The sequence below is a fragment of the Berghia stephanieae genome, chromosome 11 (genome assembly GCF_034508935.2).
Source record: "Berghia stephanieae isolate SIO BIC M18660-M18661 chromosome 11, UCSD_Bste_1.3, whole genome shotgun sequence".
Taxonomy (NCBI): domain Eukaryota; kingdom Metazoa; phylum Mollusca; class Gastropoda; order Nudibranchia; family Aeolidiidae; genus Berghia; species Berghia stephanieae.
In genome coordinates, this window is record NC_088370.1 from 11,200,902 (window position 1) to 11,228,213 (window position 27,312).

The 27,312-nt window shown below is 34.1% G+C and overlaps 1 protein-coding gene across 7 annotated transcripts in view; it reads right to left on the reverse strand.

Moving 5' to 3' along the window:
* The window catches only part of LOC144956245 (protein argonaute-2-like), a 58,751-nt gene extending 32,558 nt beyond the window's left edge, over positions 1-26,193 (reverse strand). Inside the window, exons 1-14 of one of the 7 annotated variants that reach the window (XM_078886673.1) lie at positions 26,106-26,193; positions 21,717-21,746; positions 16,028-16,069; positions 10,812-10,856; positions 7,526-7,811; positions 6,972-7,092; positions 6,160-6,341; positions 5,272-5,408; positions 4,863-4,997; positions 3,743-3,830; positions 2,715-2,798; positions 2,371-2,434; positions 1,718-1,789; positions 25-72 (exon numbers count right to left, since the gene is read on the reverse strand). In XM_078886673.1, coding sequence (XP_078742799.1) covers positions 25-72; positions 1,718-1,789; positions 2,371-2,434; positions 2,715-2,798; positions 3,743-3,830; positions 4,863-4,997; positions 5,272-5,408; positions 6,160-6,341; positions 6,972-7,092; positions 7,526-7,811; positions 10,812-10,856; positions 16,028-16,061 — 1,296 coding nt within the window. In that variant the 5' untranslated portion in view covers positions 16,062-16,069; positions 21,717-21,746; positions 26,106-26,193. Of the gene's footprint in view, positions 1-24; positions 73-1,717; positions 1,790-2,370; positions 2,435-2,714; positions 2,799-3,742; positions 3,831-4,862; positions 4,998-5,271; positions 5,409-6,159; positions 6,342-6,971; positions 7,093-7,525; positions 7,812-10,811; positions 10,857-16,027; positions 16,070-21,716; positions 21,747-23,477; positions 23,629-23,804; positions 23,851-26,105 lie in introns of those variants that run through there. The other 6 variants (XM_078886670.1, XM_078886671.1, XM_078886676.1 and 3 more) reach the window with 6 other exon arrangements.
* Positions 26,194-27,312: the final 1,119 nt, after the last annotated feature.

Below are 27,312 nucleotides of genomic sequence, written 5' to 3' on the forward strand. Positions count from 1 at the left end.
GAGGAAAACAGTTGAGGCACCCACCAAATTGTTAATCTCCTTTTCTCTGTCAGGAGCTGATCTCGCTGTAGCCTGAAAAAAAAAAGAAGTGGAAGGGGGGGGCGGGGGGAGGGGTTTTATTAAAATTGTAGAGCATTTCAAAACATATACACTATACTATACACCTTAAATACAATATGCCTGAATTCTGTTGTCTGATTCTTAAATCATATTAAAGTCTGTCTGATACTTCCAGAGTATTATTAATTTTTAAATACTAATTACACCAACCAATAACGGGAGAATTTCAAAGGGGAAACAGGAATTCCCACATACAAAATCAAATATTATGGACAGTACTAGAGATTTTTTTAAAATGTCACCAACCACATCGACTTTTTTTTTTCTTCAAATCAAACACCAACTCCAAATCCATTTTGTGGACAATAAAGATTTAATACTATTACGAAATCAGAAGATGTCTAATGAAAACATACAAATAGCTCTTGCTCAAGCCCACATCACAAAGATAAGGTCTACGACTGGATAAAGAATAAACCTATTTCGGCAAGGTTGTACCAAATAATAATAGAGATAAAAATCAGTTCCAACATTTTAGGAAGGAAGACACCAAATCTGAATCCAGTTAACCCTTTATATATGGTTCATCCAATCTAAATCCTGTCAATCTTTTTATATATATGGATCAGATTGCTTGAGAACGGGGCAGGTTGAAAGCACAGGATAATAAAAATAAATAAAAATAATAATAAATAATGAATTTATATAGCACCTAAACATCCACATTAATTATGCTCTGCGGCGCTTTGCATAATAAAAAATTTATTGAAAAAAAATAATTTTTAAATGAAAATCACGACATTACATAATAAGCATGAATACAGAAACAAAATCTAAGCAACATCTATTACATAAAAAATGAGCCTTAAGGAACAACTCAGTCTTCAGACATTTCCTTAGGATGCCTTAGAAAGAATCAAAATATTTTTTGACCACATCAAAAGGATTATCCCCTAAAAAGATGCAAAATAGCTCATAGGAGGAATAGCGTTCTAAAGATGTTGAGGTGGATAAACCATATCAATGGTAGTTAGCATGAGTGACTACACTAGCCTGGCTACAATTGTACTTACCACTTATAACCACCCACTGCAGAAATCTAACTCGCACATCATTAGCTAGCAAAGCAACTAACTCTATCTTTCCCTTTTAATGGCTATGATTCTTTTCAGTTTTCCTTTTCAAAAGGAATTTAATTTAATTTTATATTATGTCATCAATTACAAACAAAAAAAAAAAATTAAATTAAATGACCTATTGTCACAGCCTCAGATATAAGTGAGAGCTAGATTTCTCTTGAGAATGTGAAAAAATTAACAAGAGTCATATTCACACGCCCCCCAATGTGAAAGGGGGTGAATATAAGCATCGACTATCGGGGCTTATACACTATGAAAATCATGCAGACCCAGTTGAATCGGTGAGGACCAGTCCAACATTCACAGACAATTATCCAACTAAAAAACTAAAAGCGTGCACGACTTCTGTGTATAAATCTTATTTACACCAGTGATTAATTTACAAAATGTATAAAAACTATTATCATTATCATCATCATTATTCTCTTCCTTTCTTTTTGTTTTTTTTTCATCAACAAACATTTCTATCAATGCATGCCAGACTGGCCCTCAAAACTACAACTCATTTGGGCAGCCACCTTGATCATGGTTGACGTCTGCATATCTGTGAGTTTCTTGATACATCTCTGACCACCAACAATATTGCACACCTGGAGGAAAGGAAAGAAATGGTAAATAAGAAAATTATTACATTTGATTTGGAGTTCATGGAAAAATAAGCGGAGGAACACGTTTAAACCTGGACCTTTGTTTCATTTACTTTGGTTTAACCCATTGTGGCTAAAAAAAAAATGTTTTTTTTTTAATACACAAGTCATCCATAAAATAATGATATCTCTGGTCAATTCAAATATTAAAATGATGATAGTAATAGTAATGATAATGATAATACTAATAATACTAATAATAATAACAATAATAATAATAATAATAATAATAATAATAATAATAATAATAATATAATAACAAAAATGATAATAATGATAATAATGATAATAATAATAATATTAATAACAACAACAACAACAACAACAACAACAACAACAACAACAACAACAACAAACAACAACAACAACAACAACAACAACAACAACAACACAACAACAAAATAATAATAATAATAATAATAATAATAATAATAATAATAATAATAATAATAATAATAATAATAATAATAATAACAATTAACAATAACAAAGACATTCTATAAAAAAAATGAGGATGCACTTACTTCCAGTGGGAGATATGTGTGTTTTTGTTCTTGACCTACTTGCAAGCATGGTAAATGAGGATGTCTGCACAGAAAATGAAGCAAAAACAAAATTGAATGGTGATAATTATAAATAAGTACAGTGGCCATTGTCCAATAACCTGTTTATTATTATCAGATCCCGAAAATTTCAATTACGATGAAGACGTATGATCAACTTTATAAAAAAGAGCAATTAAAATGTTAATTTTTTTTTTTTTTTCTCCTCTTGGAATGAATATGTTTAGAATTTTTTTTTTTTTTTTTTAAATTCTTGAGTCTTAATTTTATAAAAAGATATGAGAAATAGAAAACAATGGACTTACTGCAACTTCATTTTATAGCGCTCCATGAAATAACGAGCCACTGTACACTCTATAGTCTGTCCTGTTGGCATTTGAAGAGGGAACCTGAGGTGAAGAATGAAGATGGAATAATAACAAACTCAGAATATGACGAATTAAAAAAAAAAAATAATTGAGCTTTATATAGCGCAATATCCACTAAATGTGCTCAAAGCGCTTTACAAGGGGTCCCTGGTCAACAGCGACATTTAACATGTAGGACGGGACATGACGCCTGTTAGGCGATATCACAAATTTTCGGACAAAGACAACACTGTTAACGGCCAGGTACTTATTTTACACCTGAGTACGGTGAGAGAATGTGAGTAAAGAGCCTTTTTCAAGGACTCAACTATGCACAAAGCGCGAGGCTCGAACTCAGGACCTTCCGATCCGAAAGCGAGTGTCATACAACAAGACTACATAGCCGCATGTTTTGCTTGAGGAATTATTTATCACAAGAACTTACTGCTATTGTGTTTGAGTGATAAAAAATCTATTTTGTGTTAGTTGGGTGGGAAGTTTTGGGGAAAATCCTGAAAACGGCTGGTAAGGAGAGAGTTAAGGGCTCAGAATTTTTAATTAACTGATGACATACATTCAAGTTTTCTTGCTGATTTTGAAGTAACATTAAGTCACTTTATTTAAGTGAAACAGGTTTGCATAATGTATATTTTTTATTTTATAGAATTCTCAGTTCTTGTGACACTTCTGTGTCACTCCAGCACCATAAAAAGCAAGTTAATAGTGGTCAAACAGCAAAGAAATAGTAAGACAAAGGGAGAAATGAAGTAGATACAGGAGCAATATGTCCATTAACATGTCTAATACGATTTCAATGTCTCACCTAGACATCTATTTCTATCAAATGGCAAGGCCAAGTATTTACAAAAAATGATATTTACTTTTATCTTTATATAAAATTATCATAGTGTCAAGGTAAAAAAAAAAAAAGCAATTATGAGGATTTTTAAAAGAAATAAAAAGGAGAAAAATTTGTATTATCTTACTGTTGTGTTTGAGCCGGTCGCCTTGTGACATTGCATACTCTGTATTTGCGTCTCATGGTGCCACAGTGTGTAATCTCTACTTTGAGGCCTGAATAAAGAAAGGGTTGACAAATAACTCCAATAAGTAAACAATTCAATATTTCTAACTGACCATTAAAAGTATTACTAATCAATACTTCTGACCATTAAAAGTATTACAAATCAATATTTATGACCATTAAAAGAACTGCACATCAATACTTCTGACCATTACAAATCAATACTTCTTCCATTCAAAGTATTACAAATCAATATTTCTGACCATTAAAAGTATTTCATTACAAATCTGACCATTAAACGCGTTATTATTTAGTTAGACGATTAAATAAAATAATAATAATAATAATAATAATAATAATAATAATAATAATAATAATAATAATAATAATAATAATGCTGAAAATGTGTATAGCGCTATAACTCTGAGACACCAGAATCTAAGCGCTTAAAATAACAAATTACTTTGGCTGAAACATACTCATTCACACACACACAACACAAACCAGACGCCCATCTTGCTTCTCATATCATCTACTAAAATTGAAAATCAAAATATATATTTTATATATATATATATATATATATATATATATATATATATATATATATATATATATATATATATATATATATATATATATATATATATATATATATATATATATATGACTGTGACCCGAAAGGCCCCGGGTTCGAGCCCCGCTTCGGGCAATTTGTTTTGTTTTTTTTTCCTTGAGCAAGATTATTAACTCCCAATTTGCTCACTTGGACAACATGGGTGATTTCTGTTGACGTCAGACATCTTGTTTGATGAATGATCTACATGGAATGCCTAGGCGACAATATCTTATGAAGTAGTGGCGGAAGGGCATAATGTAGTGGATGCAGTAGTAGTAGTGATTGGAGAGGCGGGGGTTACCCTTGGAACAATTTGACCTCACCGGAATTTGACGGAAGTTGCCCGTAACCCGGAATTTTTTACTCTAGACCGGATTTTTTTCCCCGGTGAAACCGGAGTTTTGGCATCACTGAATTTGCCTTTGCCACGAGTTCCGCTCATGATTGCTTCAAAGCTTCTCACCTTTGATCTCTTTGGTAAATTTGACTCGCTGCGAGTCAGCCAATGGTCTCTTCTGCTCTTCTATACATTGTAGATCCAACACTTCGCACATAAAATCAATTACAGGCTGCTCTTTGTAGAAAGCCGTAGCAGATACTGGGGAAAAAAAATGTATTTTATTTTTTATTCTTCCCACAATTTTTAAAAAAATTCATAATATCTCAAAATTTTAAAAATATGAGCATAAAATCAGAGGCTAACTGAGAGGTTATTCAGAGATTGACATTATATAGATATAAATTTCAAGTATAAATATGATTATTTAATTTCTACAACATTGTTTCAAGCGTTAGCTCTCATCAGGAATATATATAGGGAGAAGGGGGGGGGGGGGGGGGGAAGATGAATGAAAGAGAACAAGCCAACTAACCATCAATGTTGAGCATCATCTTCCAATGTGAAGGTCGTACAGACTGATGGAATCCAAACCAGACCTCTCTACCTCCACCTAGTGGGTGGTCATAGCCCTCAGGTGGGGAGAAGAAGGAACGACCGACTGGAGTGTATCTATAGGAAAAAGCATTATGATAAAGCTAACGGTTACTAACTGATAACCATGTTGGAGAAAAAACAAACCTCAGTAAACCCTTAATAATTTTTCTGTTTTAAAAAAAAAATGTATCTGAGCTAAAAAATTTATCTCGATGGTAGGAGATAATTCTTAAATTGTGACAACTTTTTATAATCAATTTTAGATATTTTATTAATGTCATCAATATTGTCACACTGTTTCTGTCTGAGCAAGATAGTTTTACAGGAAAGACTCAACAAAATCTTTGATCTATAAAAGGACTAGAAGAAAAAAAAGAAAAAAAAAAACAACTTCCTCATTGAGAGGATGTGTTTCATATGATAAGAAACTCTCTGGGTCACCATTTTCAACAAGCTTTAACTCACTCAAACCTAACACCGACTATATCCGTAGTTTACCAGGACTACTTTTACCCCATGCCTATTCATTACATTTTTCTGAGACAAATTATAGGCGTACCTGGTATCAAAGCTAATGTTCTTAATTTTTACGTGGTAATGGTAGTTGAATAAAACTATCTATGTACACGCTCATTTTTACTACATTTCTTTTCCAATTTTGAAAGGAGCAAAAATCTCTAGGATTGAGTGAGTTAAGGCAGTTTTGTAGTTGGATTTCACAATGGATGGCATGTTTTATTACAGGTAGGCCCAAATCAGCTGCTCATAAATTCAAAGGAAAAACAGACTAAGCAATTGGTCATTGGTGTCATTAACATAAACTCACGTTTTGGAAGGCAGATGCCTCATGACGACATCTAGAGCTTGTATGGCTTCCAATGGAATCTGGCGAGTACGTCCCTCCAGAGCCTCCTCTAAGGCAAACAGACTGACTTGTCCCATGGAACGGATGGTCACTTTGAAGACCCGATCACGACCCTCACCCGGTAATGTCACCTCAAGCTCCACCTGCCAGACATTTCATATCATGACAGATAATTCAATACAACAAACAAAATAAACTTGAGTTAAATACGCACATCTTATAGGGAGAATTTGAAAATAAAAAAATTGAGAGAAAAAATAAAAATAAAAAAAGAATTGAATATGTGAGATAATTTCGATCTCATCCAGAAAAATAAAAGAAAAAAAAGTGGTCATTTTATTTAAAGCTTCCATTCTCATAAGGATTATTTTGGAACAGTTATTGAGGCATTTGATGAGCAATATTTGATTGCTACCCTTTAGATAGGACACTGCCTTTTAGTCTTTTGCAAAAGTTTTTATTTTTGCTTGACCAAACTGATATCCAGAAACACAATCACCATTAGTTAAATCTTTAACAGAAATTTACACCAGAGTCAAGTGCTCTGCAAATTAAACTTCTGGGATACCCACCTCAAATGAAATCTTAATACTAAAAAATATGTTTTGTTTGAACTTAGAAATGAGCGATCATATATTCCTATTGTTACACATCTCTCATAATGACAACATATGTAAAGAGATTTGTCTCTGATCTAACCCTCCACAAGAAAACTTTAAATATCCAGGAAATTCACATTAAAGTATCATGTAACTTATCATCAACCCACATACCTTATCATTGCCAATGGGTAGAGGTTCTCGACTGTAAAGGTTTTTACGTCCATCAAACACAGGTTTTTGACCTTGGAAGAATTTGGCTTGATATGCCGTCACCATGGTGTCAATGATCTCCCTGGAAATAATGTAAGAAAGCTTTAAAAATAATATTCAAAACTTTCGATATTCATTCCTTTATTAGTTATAAAAAATAATATTCAAAACTTTCGATATTCATTCCTTTATTAGTTATAAAAAATAATATTCAAAACTTTCTATATTCATTCCTTTATTAGTTATCAGATTAAAATTGGCAGTGATTGTGGTTAAAATTCATAAATAAGGAAAAACATGGTTTGAACAGCGTGTGGCCAAGAATATGACTATAAGACTATGATCTAATGATTTATATTTTTCACATCTTCCCATGTACAATTATCTGATTCACATTTACATATAAAAAGATCAATTGTAATTAAGCTCTAACTAAAGGGAAATTCCTAAGTTTGTAATCGAGATTAACTTGCTAAAGTAATTTTTCATTTAAATTCAGATGCCATCTTTCCTACCTGTTGACACGCCTTGGACATTTGTCAGGACTGATGGACACATCATAGTGGTGAATGATGCCTTGCGGTACACGAACCTGGAAATGGTTTGCCCGTAAAGATATGGTTCTTCCATCTGTCCCAGTGTTGGGACGGGGTGGACACACAAAGTCTGCCTGAGCTATGATAGGGTTTGGGGTGCCGCCACCACCACCACCAAACTGCTCCAAAGACAAGGGATTGCTTCCAAACGGCGGTGGTGGCTGGTCTGTGGATGCTATAGGGTTGGTGACTGGAGGGGGAGGGACTGGAGAGGCACCGTTGATGTTTTCATTGGCAGTGATGACCGTGGTGGTTGAAACGTGGTTGATACCGTTGACCAAGGTCCATCGTGTCCATTTGATAGGGCAGAAGTCGGCCGTGATTCATGGTTGTTGTTGTTCAACACGGGTCGGTTTTTTTTGGTCGACACAGGTTTTGTTATGGTTTTTTTGCCAGAGGTGTGGTAGCGGCGGGCCGAGGGGCAATAATTGGGAGCAGAGAAAGATGCTACATTAGGTATGTGAAATAGCTTTTTAAGTCCCAGGAATGTAAAAAAAAAGGATCACAAGAATGCAAGCTTTGCTGTTATGCTCTACCTAGATTTTTGCTTGATCTATATCAAAGAATGAAGATTTTTTTTTTAATTTCTGCTTTGAAAACATGCTGCTTTCATGGGAGACCTAACGTCTTTATATCTTCCAGGTTCGAAAATCTAGAGAGTGAGGCAATTTGACATTTAAAAATCAAGATAAAATTGAAGAAAGAGAATCGAATTGAAAAAAAAAAAACAGCTTTAATTTAAGAGAGTGAGGGAATTTGACAAAGCAATCCAGATGAGAGAGAGAGAGAGAGAGAGAGAGAGAGAGAGAGAGAGGAGAGAGAGAGAGAGAGAGAGAGAGAGAGAGAGAGAGAGAGAGAGGAGAGAGAGAGAGAGAGGGAGGGGGGTAATTTGACTATGTTTGGAGAGAGTTAAATGAGCAATAAAAATCAAGAGATAAAATTGAGGAAACAATTTGCGCATCTAAAAACTGGCCAGCAGCATTACAGGAATAGCTTGCACTCTTATTTCTTGTATCCAATCAAATATCTTGTCATATATTTTTTTTCAAAAAGTCGTGTAATAATGGAAACAGTGGGATCCCATATCTCAGTGTTAAAACTACAGGGTCCCAACCAAATCTTTGAAATTTTTTCCCAAGGACCCCATCGGCGGCGGAAATTATTCGCCATGCGCCAAAGATGATTTCTTTTATTAAAACCATTTATCAATAAAAATATTCTTAAATTATGCACATGTACATTTACTATGTAGCCTTCAAGAACAGATGATTATTACTAGCTATTATTAACCATTACATCTACCCTAGATTCCTTCCATCAGTTGATTCAATTTTGCTTTCTTCACGATTCATAACCATGCAATAGTACTCTGCCACATTTCCAATAATAGAGAGGTCCAATCTTTTCATTGTTCACTTTACTATAATACATACGTAAGAACTATTACAAACGTCCTTCTCATCAACAATTTCAAGGAGGCCTCTCTCTCAAGTTTCTTAGACACGGAGGCCAACAATTCCTCTTCTGCTAGATTTTCTTTTCGCTCCACTGCTATGTTTGTCCTCCAAAAGCTTCTACTGCTAATCCACACAGACTAAAAATTGTCACCAATTCAAACTTTCTATGCACTATGTGCCTCACACATCTAGATTTTGTTTTCCCGCTTCCCAACCATCAAAAATCCCAACATTCCGACTTCACGACGATCACAAAATCCGACTTTCCGATTCACGACCGTGGGACCGAAACTACAGACGGTGTCTGTACCAGATCCTGTAAGATTTTTTCTTTCGGTCCACTAATCTGTGGAAGTACTTGGTGATGGACTATGCATATCTAAAGGCGACTGCCAAATGAAACTTCAAATTAGTAATTTATATCAATTTTAGTATTTGACAAGGAAATTCGTAATTACTGAATTGTGTATGAACAACACATATATATATTATTATTATTATTATATTATAGTTGTAGTTCTTCTCACGTTATTTTATTATACATAATATAGTAGTAGTAGTATAGTAGTAGTATAGTAGTAGTAGTAGTAGTGTTGTTCTTCTTATCATTATTATTATTATTATATTATTAAGTATCACTAAATTAAAATTCGTAATTCATAATTTAATATTTGGCCATGAAATTTGTCTAAATTCGTAAATTAGAAAAATCGAAGATTCAGCATGTATGAAAGGTAGCTAGCAAGCGCTGCTACTGCTAGTGGACAGAGAAGTCCAAATACAACAACAACAACAAAATAAAAAAAAACAAAAAAAAACAATTGATTGAACTTGGGATTGAGTCCAGTCCCTTTGCCTACGTGTTAAGCGCTCTCTACAGTGAGATATCAAGACCTCCCCCCCCCCCCCCAAATTCTTCAATATAAAACATGAATGTTTCAGGACTCCCATTTTATCAGTAACCACCACTACTAGTGAGAAATTCATACCTACGAAAAAAATATTATAAGAGCCATTTGTCAACACAATCGACCAATATTCAATCTCCCATGTTGTTATCAAAGATCATTGTATTTTATTTAAAATATCAATCCCTCTAAACAAAAAATTAATACAATTGATAAAATTCCAACCTGTCAATAATATTTCAAAATCATATATCATCATACTATACTGTCTCGTGTTAATTCCTTTTTTCTTTCTTCATTTATTATATTATTTTTTTATCAATTTCGTTTTTTTATTGTTAAAACATATTATTTTTTGATCAGACATCTCGACAAACAACATCATGAAATAAGCAAAACCATTCCCACCTCACAAAAAAAATAAATAGCATGCTGAGCATCAATGTAAACCATTTTTTATTTCTTTCCCATCATGTCCTATTCATCATAACAAATTGACACCATAAAGAAATAACTTTAAATAATTTATTTTAACAATGATACTAAACTAAATCCACTAGAACACTTAGAACAAACAAACAGTGTTGTTTCTATCTTTCCATTTTTCAATTTTCGTTAATATTATTACGATCTTAGGCTTCAGACAGCCCATTACTACTTTTTCTGCCACTGTTACTACTACTACTACCACAACTAAAAATAAACCAATAAAAATGTTCATTTAAAAAATATGGAGTTGGCAGTCTTGAATTTCTAGTGAAGCCAACCAAATAAACGTTCAAATATAAAAATCCCTCCACAATCAACTGTTAAAAATGTTTATAAATAGCCATATATTACCATCTTGTTGCATTTGTGCGAAGGGAAAGTGCAGCCCTGGTTGCCCTGAAGAGGGAAGAATAAACAAAGAAGAAAAATGTAAAAATAAACAGTAAGAAAAGCTTTTATCACTAAGTAAATTTTGAGGTATACCACATCAACTTTTTAAATGAAATTGTTCAAATTTTCTGGTGAAATTCATATATATATATATAATGCTTTTTTTTTACTACTCCAAATGAACCATCCTATAAATGGATATTCAAATTTTAAAAAGTAAAACCTTGTAGTATTAAAACAAAGTTAGGGTGAGTCCTCATATGCATTTAAAAAAAAAACAAAAAAACTTTACATCAGCCCCTATATTTTTTTTTAAAACTGATATTTATTTCTGCATGTCTACATTATGCCTTTGCAGTGGACATATCAAGTGAATTTGTTTGTCCTTATCTATTAACCATCTGAAGAGACTTTAAGCCTTTTTTAATATTCCAAACACAATGCATAGGAGACAGTGAAAAAAGTTAAGGATACGTTTTGCAATCTGAATAAATAGAAAATAATCAAAAGAAAAAAAAAGAAAAACATAATAAAAAAGAATATTTGAATGAAAGAAAGGAAAACATAAAATTAAAATTTATCATACATCTGTGTATGAAATATATGGGCGTCAAATGGAAAAACGACATGCAAGTCAGAAATCCACTACTATGAATGCTGGTTTGTTTATTTTACCCAAGTTCTCCCTTAAAATTTTATCTTATGTCTTTTTAACAGTTAAAAAGATTTTCCCCCATTCAAGAGTATGAGGCGATATTGAAAATAATTAAAATAGTGATTTAAATCATTTAAAATTGAAAGTTTACTTTTAAAGTCTGCTAAGAAATTGTTTCTGGGAGATATGTAATATTTTCTAGCTTCCAATGCATACGGAGAAAAAGTTATGATCGTTCTTACAATTAGTAGCAATCTCATCTAATTGTTAAAATATTACTACCTATCTATTCACCTCGTGCTAGCTGGTACATAAGGCCTCAATTTGAAGAGCACATAAAAGTAGATTTAAGATTAAGATTAACTATAATTGAAGAACATTATTGAAATGTTAACTCATTTCTGAGGTAATGATCCAAAACTTTTTTTATTTGCCTTCTCGTGAATTTTCTAGTCTTTTATACCATATTTTCCAATCTCAGCATGCCTATGAATGATAAATAAAACAGTAAAAGGTTTGCATGAAAAATCTTTTTAAATGATGGAAGAGAGAAAGAAAGAAGAGATGGGTTGGGATTAAGAAAGAAGGAAATTATAAGGTCTCTAAAAAGTGTTACATGTATTCAGACTAATACAAGTACAGGGGGAACACATGGGAATGCCTCAGGTCGTTATGTAAGGAGTTGGCCACTGTGCTTTCTCTTACTTTTCGTTATATGTTACAGTGAATGACATAATCAGTCGGATGGAGATAAGGTTTGAATAGAGATATTGCCAAGTTTAGTTATAAGGTCAATTTTTATCAAAAATTAGTTCTTGTCAATAATTATTAAATCAACCCTTTTTGTACATCTCCGGGAAATATCAAAGCTGATTTTCATTTCTAAATTTTTTTTACAGCTAGTCAAGTTGAAAAAGCATGAATAAATTTGAGAAAAGTTGCTGGATACCTTTCCCATACATTTGACCATAACTTAATGAAAAATCACCTGATTTATTTCAAATAAAGATCAAAATGCTCTGGGGAGCATATTCTTTCAGAATATGCAAAAAAAAAAAGAAAAAAAAGCAAATCCAAAGTTTTCAGCTTTTGACTGACTATGTCATGCACTGACACATATACATTACCAAAAGGAATGGCAATTTCAAATTAAAACGACATTTAACACCACATTTTGAATGGTTTGCAAAAATAAAGTAATGAACAGCCTCTGCTACTACCTGTGCCCATCCACCTTCACGATGACCACAGGCTATAAACAAAAAAGCTATATACTTTTGAAGTTTTGTTTTTGTTTTTAAGGGTTTTACGGCGCTTGCAACACATTTAGGTCATAGTCATATCAGTGCCAGTAAAAAGGAAGAAAATTGGATAGAAAAAACATCGAGATGTACAATTACGAAGACTTGAGGAAAAGGTAAGACAAAGGGGAATTGGTTCAAATAGGGAACAGATACAGATTCCAAGAGGACACCATCAGTGTACTTAGTTTGAGATCATCTAAAAGTCTCACCCAGACACCAGCACAAGAACCCACTAAGAGGAACACACTCAAATGTTTACAAATCATATGTTAAAAATAAAAAATAACAGAACATAACTGAGAGATGATTTACATGGAAAAAAAATATCATCTCCTGATACTATAACCACACATTCGACTGTTTTCCTCCAAGCCAAGGTTTCTGGTAAGAGAGATGATTTACAAGGAAAAAAATATCATCTCCCAAAATTATAACTATACATTCGACTATATCCCTCCCAGCCAAGGAACTCCGGCAAGGATCAGGACAAAACTAAGTAATCTCATTCCAAGACAAAGACAGAAAGCAATTGGAAAACAGGTATAGAGGTATAGAAGACACAGCAAGTACCTCCCTGCCCACTATGGGAGGTAGGGAACCTCACCTAGATATACTTTTGAGACAAAAATCTAAATCTAAAAAAAAAATTTGTATCAACTCAAACTGCAAGATGATCCCCACCCTTTTATTTTTATGAATTATCAGTTTATTATATTTTAGAATTAATACAGAGAATATAAATTTAGCGAAATGTTTATTAAAAAATAAAAAAACATATTTAATTTGACCAAGTTTATCTAAAAACCTGTTTTAAAAAAAAATTAAAATTAAAATAAACTTGAGCATATATTTAGAATAGAACAATATTCACCAAACATGTACAATACAAAGTGCTTTACAAGGGGTCTCAAGCCAACAGTTACACTTGTAGGACGAGACATGATGTATGCTAGGCTTTATTACATTTTTTTTTTTTTTTTATCAGACAACACTGTTGACCCAGGTACTCCTTTTATACCTAAGTCAGTATGATGAGAGAAGGTTAATGTTAAACTCACTATACATCCCTGAGTGGGATGCGAACCCTGGATCTTCTGGCTTGAATTTGAATGAGAAAGTCATACCAAAAGACAAAAAAATATTACCATATATAATTTAAAAAATATAATGATTAAATTGGTATAAAAGACAGGTCATAGATAACAATTACTCTTCCAACAGACAGTTAAAGTTAATGACATTACGAATTTATGATGTGAGAGAAACCAAGTCTTGTCGTTAGAGGTTACCACATGCAGGAATGCAGGACATTCATTATTTTTACAATAAAATAAACAGATATGATGTAAAATAATTTGAAAAAAAAATAATAGAAACATAAGCATGTTGAAGCATTGCTGAGCATATTATCAATGGTTGATGATGATGATAACAACAACACAGAAAGATAAAAACATAGCAGAGGTTAATTGCCGGGATTCAAATTCAACAAGCAAAAGTCTCTTTGTACAAGGAGGCGTGAAAAAAAAAAAAAAAGCATTTTACATTAGTTGACTGGTATTGGTATCTTGTCTTTTGGGATTAAAAAAAAATTATCTACATGACCATGCAACAAGCAGAGACAAAAATCATATTTGCTGAGAAAAGGGGTGAGGTGGGGGAGTAGGAGGCATTGGAATTACGAATATAATTTAAAAGATACGAAAATCTGCCTATGAAAATAAAAAGAACAAAAAAAAAAATAAAAAAATGAAAAAAAAATTTTTTTAATACATTTTTTTCTTTAACTCCCCCCGCCCCCCTCCCTCCCCCTGAACTTTGAGGAGTTAATTCAGGGTTATTCCACCAAGATGCAAGATTTCAACCCATTCTTATATCAATTACAAATAGAAATACTTTAGAACTATATAAAATAAGGTAAAATGCGATTTAACTAAAAAAAAAACACAAAGGACAAATATTTTAATACTGTTTTCATGAGTTTAGCTCAAAATCTAAATTTGAGCTTTCTCCAACATCTGAATGTGGTCAAAATGTATGCAAACTGAACTATGTAATTATTTTAAGCGATTTGTGTGTAAAATATCATCATACGAATGGAACGGTCGGAAACAGAACTATCTAGCCATGGAAAAATCAACACAATGCTTTGTAATGATTTAGAAATTTATAAAATAATGAAAATTTGCGGGGAGAGAGAGAGAGAGAAAGAGAGAGAGAGAGAGAGAGAGAGAGAGAGAGAGAGAGAGAGAGAGAGAGAGAGAGAGAGAGAGAGAGAGAGAGAAAAAGAGAGTGGGAGGAGAGAGAAAAAGAAAAACAAAAGAATGCCAAAAATGGAAAGAGTTTTACTTCATCAATGATCGTTTAGAGCTGTATTCCCATCACCAGAGTGATTACTGAACATGCTATCTGAATGGTTATTTAACAGACATGCATATATTGCTGCTTGAAGCTCGAAAAGGGTGAGCTTCGATTCTACTTATCATTGATTTTGACAAAACATATCTTTAAACCAGCATTAGCAATTATTAATAAAATATCTGATTTTTCTTAATAATTTGTTGGGCTTTTTAAATATATCAGTCAGTCTAGCAACCTCACACTCCTGATAATTACATCAATCTAGTAACCTCACACTCCTGATAATTACATCAGTCTAGCAACCTCATACTCCTGATAATTACATCAGTCTAGCAACCTTACACTCCTGGTAATTACATAGTCTAGCAACCTCACACTCCTGATAATTACATCAGTCTAGCAACCTTACACTCCTGGTAATTACATCAGTCTAGCAACCTCACATTCCTGATAATAACACCAGTCTAGCAACCTCACACTCCTGACAAGTACGTCAGTCTAGCACCCTCACAGTTACAACCTCCATACTACATCTCTTCTCTTGTAAATGACAAATTGATATGACACTGAATGGTCGTGAGAATAAAATAACTAGAAGCAGGAAGTAAAGTGAAAAAAAAAAACCTTGAATGAGCACCCAAAAATAATAATTAAAAAAAAAAAAAACAAATACGCAAGGGGGGGTTGGATAAAATTGGCAAGTTACGAGAAACACAAGGACTATAATGACTAGAATCCACTTCTATAAATAATAATTAAGGAAATGATGACTCAGTGGGCCAACAAGACGATTGTGAGTGGTAGTAAATGTATGAGGAGGAAAGAGTATGAGGTTTTGTGCCGACGAGTCTACCTACCATTTCCCAAGTGTTGTCCCAAAAAGGAGGGCATGCCTTGTCCTTTGGAGGGGAAACAACAGAACAAATGATGACATAAAACTAACCATTTTTTTTTTAACACTATAACTACAGATAAGATATAGGACAGGATGCTTCTGAGACTTGGAGATGAGTTTGAAAGAGATTTTCAGTATTTCAAGCCGCATTTTAACTCACTCAACACTAACGCTGCCATAGTATACCTGGGGTTATTTTTTCCCCATGCCTATTTATTACATTTTAATGAGACAAATTATAGGCGTAGTATCAAAGCTAATGTTTTTAATTTTTACATGTTAATGGAAGTTGAATAAAACTATCGATGTATATGTTCATTTTAAATACATTTTTCACCCCCAAATTTTGAAAAGTAGCAAAAATCTCTACGATTGAGTGAGATAAATCTAACATGTAAACTGTTTGATAGACCACCACAGTAGGACTGTAAATACTAGAACTCTCACAATTTGAGATATTGAAATAATAGGTACGTCCAAAAACAAAATAAACCTAGAATGTTTTTTTAAGCATAAAGACAATATGAAAATACTTTGCGCAAAGCTTCACCTCATCAAAAAGTATTACCCTTAAACCATAAAAAGGATAAATATCCATTTAGCTCCCCCTTAACCGTTTCCTTTAACCCTTTCGTTACCAACTATAGGAAAATCGTCACGTTACGATAGAACCAACATTTTTCATATTCAAATTCCTTCTGTACATCATAAAATTTAAAGAAAATTAACAGTATGTTGTAGAGTATGTTTTGCTGAAGAAATTATGCATGGCAAGAAATTACTGCTATTGAGTTTGAGTGATAAAAAATATATTTTTTGTGAGTTGGGTGTGAAGTTTTGGAGAAAATCCTGAAAATGGCCGGTAAGGAGAGAGTTAAACAACCAGTTTTTCAGCTTTAACCAGAAAAAGGCCAATCCCTGAGATAAATATAAGCTTGGCAACTCCATGGCGATTAGAGCAACCAACCTATCCATGAGGAGTAATTCTGTTGCTGTGTAATCAGGCCACTGGATGTAACATTTCAATCCTCAAAAATAACAGGGCTTAGCAATAATATAGGAAAGGCAACCAAGCGATACCAGTATTTCGTCGTATTATAAATGGAGTTCACATTCATATGGAGAAAAATGCTTAAAACATTTCCTGAAAGCGCTTTGAGGTTTCGAAGAAAGGTGCTATAGAAATATGCTTATTAATACTCCTTGCTGTTTTCAGGATTATCAAGGATTACAACTGTACAACAGAAAAGAAAAAGAAAAACCCAACAAAGATAAAATCTTTAGTCAATTTCAATGTGATTCGGCACTTAGAGAGAAATATTCCAGATTTATTTCAGAAAATACATTATTCAACGTTTCATTTGGATAGTAAAAACTTGAGTTTAAATTCTTAATGAATTGTCTGCATTTTTTGTCCTTTGATATTTTCACAGTGATGGGGTGTTGACTCCTCGGTCAACCATTCTCCTTTCTTATCCTGGATTAAGATGGGATTAAAAGATTGTGCTTTCATATTTTTCAACTTCAAATTGTAGAAAACGATCGTGACTCCATGCTTCCTGCTAAATGGTCATGAGACTTCTTGTTGCTATGCCTGGTAAGCTATTGACATGGTACCTATTGTTACAAGTTCCATATAAAGTTTGAAAACCTGTTCGAACCGTTGATTTAAGTAGCAAATTGAGAATTATGGAATTATCTTGCCATTGACAAGAAAGTAAACAATCAAGGGATGAGGATTAGGAGGAGAATATTCTAATTGGTTACAGCTTAGAAACGCTTAAATCATCCATTATCTAATCGTACTCATCAAACATTTGGAAAAATCAATCATGACCAAATTTCCATTGAATACAACACCCTTAAATTAAAAAGAAAAGGGGAAAATTTAACGGATGTCTTTATGACAAACAGATGAGAGAAAAAAAAAATAATAGAAAATTTGATAGAATATATTTTCTTTGCGTGTCTGAAGCTCTCATTAAAAATGGCACGGCTGTTAATTGCTGACCATCTGATCCTTTATATATGGAGTGCAATTTAACTGTAACCTAAAATGTTATCTTACCATTCACCTAAAGTGCAGCAACAGCAATGCCACCCCAACCTAAAAAAAAAATCAGGCTTTCAATGTATCACTGTTACCGTTCTCTTGGTAAAATGGTAAAATCTGCATTTATATATGACAAGATAAATTACCATAGAAATCATGCTTTAAAACAAATTGAATTCAGTTGGTAAATTTCAAAAATTAATATATAACGTGATTCTGTTCATGAATTCCATTTTAGTAGAAAATGTCTTTGAAGTGGAAAACCATCACTCTTAATTCCATCCGAGAACAAACAAGCAATGTATGTCTCTCGTTTACAACACTGACCAAAAAAGCTGCTTCGGTTTTCTCCTGTACACAGACAAAACTTCCCAGTTTTTACAATTTGATCCAATACTTTAACTTCATATAACAATCAATTTAAATGACTCCCAGACCTGTTAAAAAATCCTTAACAGGGCTGCCAACCTCAATAGATGAGTAGGATTTGGAGAGAAAAAAAAAACAATTTGAAAATGTATCCTTTCTGTCATCTCGGTCTTTGCCGTTGAGTAACTATGGAAATAACTAACTCTTATAACAAGTTTTTGTGTGGGTGCAAAATTTCAAAAAGCTTACGGAAAACCTGGATACAAAATTATGAAACAGTGCAAAGCACTCAAAGCTATCAAACAACAATTGTTAACATATATATTGAGACACAAAATAAAAATGACTGTCTACATTACCGCACACAAGTATGGTATTTGGCATTGTGTTTACATATTGTATGGGTACTAAATACATAACTGATTAGAACTATATTATGATATGTAAACTCAAGGCCAAATAAAATCCCAAGGTTTCCTAATTTCAAATGAAGTGAAGCTTCAAAACCTAATGGTAGTGATTGTAGAACTGGTGGTAGAGAGGGATATGTGGTACTGGTGGTTGTAGTAGCAGTGGTGATAGTGATGATGATGGTGTGGTGGTAGTTGTAGTAGTAGTGGTAGTGATGATGTGGTGGTGGTGGTGGTTGTAGTAGTAGTGGTAGTAATAATAATGATGTGTTGTTGGTGGTTGTATAGTAGTGGTAGTAATGATGATGATGATGATGATGTGGTGGTGGTGGTGGTAGTGATGATGATGTGGGGTGGTGGCTGCAGTAGTAGTGGTAGTGGTGATGACGTGGTGGTGGTGGTGGTTGTAGTAGTGGTGGTACTGATGATGATAATGTGGTAGAAGTGGTTGTAGTAGTAGTAGTGCTGGTGATGATGAGGTAGCAGGTGGTGGTTGTGATGATGATGTGGTGATGGTGGTTGTAGTAGTGGCAGTGATGATGATGTGGTGGTTGGAGAGTGGAGGGGGTATCCTTGGTGGTGGTTGTAGTTGTAGTGGTAGTGATATTGATGTGGTGTTGGTGGTTGTAGTAATAGTGGTAGTGATGATGACGTGGTGGTGTTGATGGTTGTAGTAGTGATAGAAGTAATAGAAGTGATGATATGGCAGAAGTGATTGTAGTAGCAGTGATGGTTGTAGTACAAGTGCTTGTGATGATGATGATGATGATGATGATGATGATGATGATGTAGTGGTGGTGACTATAGCAGTGGCAGTGATGATGATGTGGTGGTTGGAAGGTGGAGGGGGTATCCTTGGAACAATTTGACCTCGCCGGAATTTGACGGAAGTTACCCGTAAGCCGGAATTATTTGCACCAGACCAGATTTTTTTCCGGTGAAAGCGGAGTTTTTGGCATCACTGAAAGTAAAATCTAAGAGAAAAAGCATACAATCTTACAAAGGTGAAAACAAGCATACAAATATGCTCTTTACGTGTACATATGGCAGCCCTGTCTTGATCTCTAGACTTCAAGGGTCTAAGATTTTCCAATTTGAAAGATGAAGTTATATAAGTTTTCAGACCAAAATGGCAAAATGTGTTTTGTCATGGTATGGCAGATTTGGTTAGAGTAAGGAGGCAACACAAAGAAGGCTTGAAATCAAAGAAAACGTAAATAATGCATGACAAAGCAACCTCTCCTTTCATAAGAAGTGAGTCATACATGCAGACAAAATGAGCGATTTAAAGTGAGTGACTGTAATTTAAGATACTTTTCATTTTTCATAAGAGGTTAAGAAAAAAAAAAAAAAAAAAGAATTTTAAAAATCAAAGAAAATCAAATCATTGTCAAATAACATAAAAGCAAAGCAACGTGTGTTAAACGAGGAGAATTCCAAAAACATGTAAACTCTAAGAAATCCACACAAAATTATTTTTTTAATTTTTTTTAAAGGACAATGACACTGAGCAACCTGGAGTCTATATTTTAAAGAAAATTAATAATGAAGAGGGGGAAATGTATTGAGACCATGAACATCAATGGATGTCATCAAAATGAGAAATACCAACTTTTTTAAAACATCTAATCAATGTCGTCTTGATTTTTTTAATTTTAAGGGTTTTACAGCACTTCAGACACAGGTTATATCAGCGCGAGTAAAAAAGAAGAAATAATTTAAAAGGGAAAAAAATATAATCTCCCAAAGCATTAACTATACATTTGACTGTTTCCCTCTCAGCCAAGGACTCCGACTAGGGAAAAGGACAAAACCAAGTAAAATGTAATCTCACTCCAAGACAATGAGAGAAAGCAAGTTGGAAAACAGATATAGGGGTGTAGAAGTCACATTTTAAGTAACCTCCCTGGCCACAATGGGAGGTCTTTTGACTTGAGAATAGACTTTCAACATACCTAGTTTGTACTTATAAACAATGGTCCATCACAAAGCATGGAAAATAATAATTATAACAATGATAATAATAATAATAATAATAATAATAATAATAATAATAATAATAATAATAATAATAATAATAATAATAATAATAATAATAATAATAATAATTGAGACAAACTATCCCTAACCTTATTTTAATCAGATTGTTGCAGATTGTTGTTGAATTAAAAGAAACAGCCAAAAATTGAAAAACTTAGGGAAAGCAAAAGAAAATAAAAACTAAAGACCAATCAAAAACCTCTCTTGCACAAGTGTTGATTGAACTTTCATTGAAAAGCCTAAAGTTCAAAACTCTCTCTCTCTCTCTCTCTCTCTCTCTCTCTCTCTCTCTCTCTCTCTCTCTCTCTCTCTCTCTCTCTCTCTCTCTCTCTCTCTATTTTAGTGGGAAATGGTAGGAGAGCCAGTATAAACAGAAAAACTGAAAACAATCGTATATTTACTATACCGCAAATCAAGCAATACAAGGATAGCAGGCCCATAACCACATCTTGTTCTCTCTCTCTCTCTCTCTCTCTCTCTCTCTCTCTCTCTCTCTCTCTCTCTCTCTCTCTATTTTTTTTTTTTTTTTTTTTTTTTGGGCCACTAAAAAGCATTGTAGGTTTCCCAATTCCATCTAACTACAACCATCCTCAATGATATCCTTACATATGACATCATGGGAGCATCCAAACCATACATGGTACAGAGACTAGATAAAGTAAAGTGAATAAAAAAATTGGTTTACATTTGTACCACTTGATTTCCTATAAAACAATTTATATACAGGCAAACACTTGAATAACAGCTCACATATTTATATGATCAAATTAAAATACTACCTGAAGGGGGCTGGCCGTAGCCTCCGGGGCCTGAAAAAAAAGAAAAGAAAGATAAGCAATAAGTAATTAGTTCAATCAATGCAATGCAGTCCAATTTTCTTTGCCACATCTCGTTCTAAATTCAAATGTTCACTATCATATTGAAAGAGTCAGAAATTTTCTTAGAAAAGTCTCCTGGTGACATCTCAAGAAAAAACAAAAATAAAAACCTCAAAAAACAATGGATTAAAAAAATTAGAACTTCAATTACTCCCATCTTTGCTATCTTAAAAAAAAAAAACAACAAAAAACTATTGATGTAGAGATATTATTGCTTTGTCTTAACACATTCCAAACTAGACGATCACTAACAGATTCCAAGAATTATGATTGAAAATAATTGGTCACTCTTTATATTTTATTATTCTTATAACTTATATATATGCACATTTTCTCACAGATCCAAAAACAAATAATAATAATAATAATAATAATAATAATATAGTATGTTATATCTGGCTGGTAGATGTTATGATTTTTTAAACTTAACGCATAACATCAATATTTGAAAGATATGGTTGTTAATTAATATTGCAAAAAATAACGACAGGGTGGTAAGAGAGATATACATTGAGAAAGGGGGAGAGAGAGAGAGAGAGAGAGAGAGAGAGAGAGAGAGAGAGAGAGAGAGAGGGAGAGAGAGAGAGAGAGGGAGAGAGAGAGAGAGAGAGGGAGAGAGAGAGAGGGGTGGGCGGGGGAGGGAGACGAAGTAGAAAGAAGAAAATACCAACAAATTAAAACGCCTTAGAGAAAGACAGGGTTAAAGAGGGGGGGGGGGGGGGGGGGGGGATGGGGAAGAGAGTGAATATATATGAAATTCCACTCGTGGGCAAAAGAAAGAAGGAAATACAAACAATATAAAATGATGTGGAGAATAGAGTTTGAGAGAGAGAGAGAGAGAGAGAGAGAGAGAGAGAGAGAGAGAGAGAGAGAGAGAGAGAGAGAGAGAGAGAATATAAACAATAAACAAGTTAAAAATAATGTAGGGAGAAATTGAGACAGCTAAGTCAACACAAAATAATATTTTATTAATAATATGCCCATAAAAGGAGGGGCGAAAATAGCGAGAACGGGCGGCGGCTAGGCTCCCTACCTGTTGATTAATAATACTAACACAGGGGTGAGAATAGCGAGAAGGTGCCACTACCTCTCCTCTATTCTCACCCAGGATGAGAGTGAGAGGTCGAATGTTTTTCTTTTCTCACTCTCTCACCCATGAGAATAGAGAGGCAGCCTGACTGAAAATACATAGGTTATATTGGTTATGATTGGCGTCAAAATTGTAAACCACTGAAATCTAATTATTCTTTCGTTTTCATCGATCGCGCTTTGAAGTCTTTGTTTGCCGCTGCCACAGCCACAACGTGTGTTTACAAACCGTTCAGTCCTACCCTGTCTCAAGTTTGTATTGATGGGAAGATAAAACCCGACTTGGTGTTTATAGTTACCACGTCAAACAATAGTAATAAATTTATTTTTATAGAAGGAATATACATTATTTATTTAAGACATACAAAGCGTTGAATTGAGCCTTTATCAATTTCAGTTGAAGTCTAATCTAAAAATTCCGACATCCAGTAAGAAACATGTTTGGGTTCGTTCATTGTTTGTTTCATTTTTCGACACATTCTGAGTCATGCAATACAACGACGCATATTGATAAAAATCGACCATGAATCACGGTAAAATGTAAACTATATGTTAAACAATAAGTCCCCTCACCTTGTTGAACTGGAAACATGAAGAATTCTTTCCTATTACAAAAATAGATACAAATTTAATGACGACTAAGGCTTATCTCCCTAACGCCGTCATTACGGTGAGTTCCCTTCTTTCCTCATCGTAAACAGGCAGTGTTGCCAGGTGCCTTCCCAAAAATCCCGCCAACTTGATGCCAGAAATCCGCCAAAATCCGCCAACTGTATCCTACTTCACCTGCGACATTTGCCCAAAATCCACCAAATAATCCGCCATTTGATTTAAAACACTTATAATCAACAATATTGTATTGTCACAGAATAAAAAATTATGTTACTAAACGCTACTTACCTATTTACAACTGTTTACTTTTTAAAGGCATGAAGATTCGGAGTTTCGATTTTGTTTGAGCCTGAGTTAGACTGTACTATATTGTTGTCACCTGTATATATTGTTAATCTGAATTAGGTTGTGTAATATAGATCTAGGCCAACAGTGCACTCACAATTGGTGCTCCTAATGTAGAGTAATTGCACACAAATGTAAAGGCTAATGTCTCGTATAGTGGCTTTTCGTTGGCTTTATTCAACTTTTTTTTTAAAATACAAATTATATATTCAACACTATGTCAAAAAAAAAAAAAATACTACGTCCAAAAATGCATTCAGTGATGAATAAATGACGGTGAGCAGGAAATGTTTAAAAGGGAAAATTGTGCAATCCAAAGTGAAGTTTTGATCAAAAACATTCCATTTTATACCGTATCGTAAACCTTTCCCACAATTCCTTCAAACCACTGCTCCTACTGATCTTGACCTCCCACGTGAATATTCAAAGTAGCGGCGGGCATTCGGAACATTTTCATGTTCCTGGTACGATTGTGTTCCTGGTGGCGTTGTTCCTGGTACGGAACCTGTTCCGGGTGCGATTGTTCCGGTCGAAGAGAGTTTCGTATCAGTCATGTCCTAAGTAGTACGGCGCATAGATGCCACAGGTGGTACCAACCACAGACAGACGAGAGGTTGCGTACTCGTGTTTGTGGTACCAACCACAGACAGACGAGAGGTTCAGACTGGAGGGAGGGACGTAGGCTGGTTTGCGCGCGCTCTCTTTCTACACACACACACATACACACACACACACACAACACACACTCACACACACTCACACACACACACACACACACACACACAGTAACAGTAACATGACCAGGAACTTGTTCCTGGTGGAGGTTCCTGGTACTAGTTCCTGGTTGAGCTATGTTCCTGGTGTTACTGTTCTCGATGACCAAACCCGTGCGGCACTAATTCAAAGCCTGTCTCTTAAAGCAAGAGCTAATCATACACAACTTGTAAATTGAAAACAAGAATTTTCACGAATATTAATATCAAACCCCGCCTTTTATGCCATAAAAGTACTTTGATAAATGACAGCATTTGATGCATAACAACCAAAAATAGCATCAATCTGTTGCTGTTATTCCCTGAGTTTTATATTTATCCCCTGAGTTGGAACGACAGTTCTTTATAGACAACAACCGAGAATAAATGCAATCTCCTGCAGCTAACCCAATAGTTCTTTCTAATATTTGCCATGTTTTATTGCCATGTTTTTTTTAAATCAAAATTCTTGCGTAAATTTCTTGCATAACCTTACTTTCTTGTACTAAAAGTCACTTTAGTGGGGCAAAAGAAGAAATAAAAGACTTGATTCCTATACGTTTACTTTTTTAAAGGATAACGAATCACCAAAAATACGCCCAAAAAATCCGCCATCCTCGTCACACTATGATAAAAACTCCGCCAATTTGGCGGAAAAACCGCCAACCTGGCAACACCGTTTAAATAGGTCAGGGGCCTCGATTTCAACCAAAAATCTTTAGCCTACAGTAGCCTTTTTTTTTTTTCGGTATGGTTGGTGAGCGCGATTATATGCAATGTTTTAAAATAATTTTCTTAGGTCCACCCATCTGCTGCATTTATATTTTAATATATACATCATCATTAAAGCTATCCATTTGACGCTTTCATATAAAATTCACAATAGAACATGAAATTCGCGGCTTAAAAAAGGTTAAGGTAGCAATTAGACTTCTATAAACATTTTACTTTAAGGTGCTATTCAGTCATTTTATATTGGGGGGAGGAGTGTGTAGTGTGTAAGTTAGGGAATTGTGTTTTCCGTCCACCAGTGGATGAATACAGCTGTGTTTTCCGTCCACCAGTGGACTGAATACACAGCTGTGTATTCAGTCCATCGGAAGAGATTATAATTATAAATAGAACCTTACTCGGGAAAACAATACTAAAACTTGGAAAACTCATCGGTTTTGATATTCTCATAAATTCTAACGGACTATGGAAAATTAAAAATAGATATGAATGTCAAGGAAGATGACTCTACATTCTTTTGAGGACTCTATTACTATTGTAGTTAGGTTTGATGACGCTTATATTGAGGTCATTTTAGGGCTAGTAGAATGGAAGAAATGTGATACCAGCATGGTGTACTTAAAAAACAGAGTCATAGTTACGTCATGGATACCAGTCAAAAAATTCTAATAACAAAAACAAGCAGCACGAGGCAGAAAAACAATTAAAGAGGGTAATTTATGAAGAAAAACGTAAATGTAAAGATAAAATGGGAACAAACCTTAAAAATTCAAATGAATCGCAGGCGTGGAGGATGATTAAAGAAATGGGTGGCGTTTACGAAAAAAAGACAGATTTTAACAATGACACACACATGAATATCGAGGAATTGAATAACATTTACTGTCGATTCGACACCATTGACAACGTACTTCCAAAATTGATATCATAACAAAAAATACGTCTCCTCCGCCAGAAATCGAAGAAGAGGCGGTCATCAATGTTCTATAATTGTGTAAAAAGAAAAAAGCACCAGGTCCAGGTGGATAGAACGAAGTTGATGTCACTCAGGTTTTTGTTATTGTTTTTTTTTTTTTTTTTTTTTGCCATCCATGTTTATGAGTAATTCTCACTAAACTGTATTAACCAGACTATAAACGTTCAAGGTTACACACAGTTTTGTGTTTTGGTCCGTTATACTTCCGGATGACAGTGTTGTGAGCTTCTTAGCCAAGCGCATACTATCTATAGATTGATTGATACAATTTAGTGAGAACTACTCGCAAAAATGACTGGCTAAAAAACAAAAACAAAGAACTGAGTGACGTAATTTTCGAACCTTCAAAAGATAGAACGAAGTTGACGTCACTCAGGTCATTGTTATTGGTTTTTTTTGCCATCCATGTTTATGAGTAATCCTCACCAAACTGTATTAACCAGAATATAAATGTTCAAGGTTTTTTGTCTTGGTCCGTTATATTTCCGGATGGCAATGTTGTGAATTTTTCTTAGCGCTAAAATAGATAGTATGCAGTTGACGTCACTCAAGCCTTTGTTATTATATTTTGCCATCCGCGTTTGTGAGTGATTCTCACTGAACTGTATTAACCCGACTATAAACGTTCATGGATACACACAGTTTTGTGTGTTGGTCCGTTATACTTCCGGATTGCAATGTTATGAGCTTCTTAGCCAAGCGCATACTATCTATATGCGTATGCTTAGAAGCTCACAACATCCAGAAGTTTTACATACCAACACACAAAACTGTGCGTAACCATGATCGTTGATAGTCAGGTTAATACAGTATAGTGAGAATTACTCATAAACGCGGATGGAAGAAAAAAAAAAAAAACAATAACAAAGACCTGAGTGACGCCAACTTCGAACTATCTATTAAGATACGGAAACCGATTGTGTGAATCCGAATCTCATGTTGTAGACTTGAGACCTCATCGATAAATATTAAAAATGTCATCGTCTGTTCA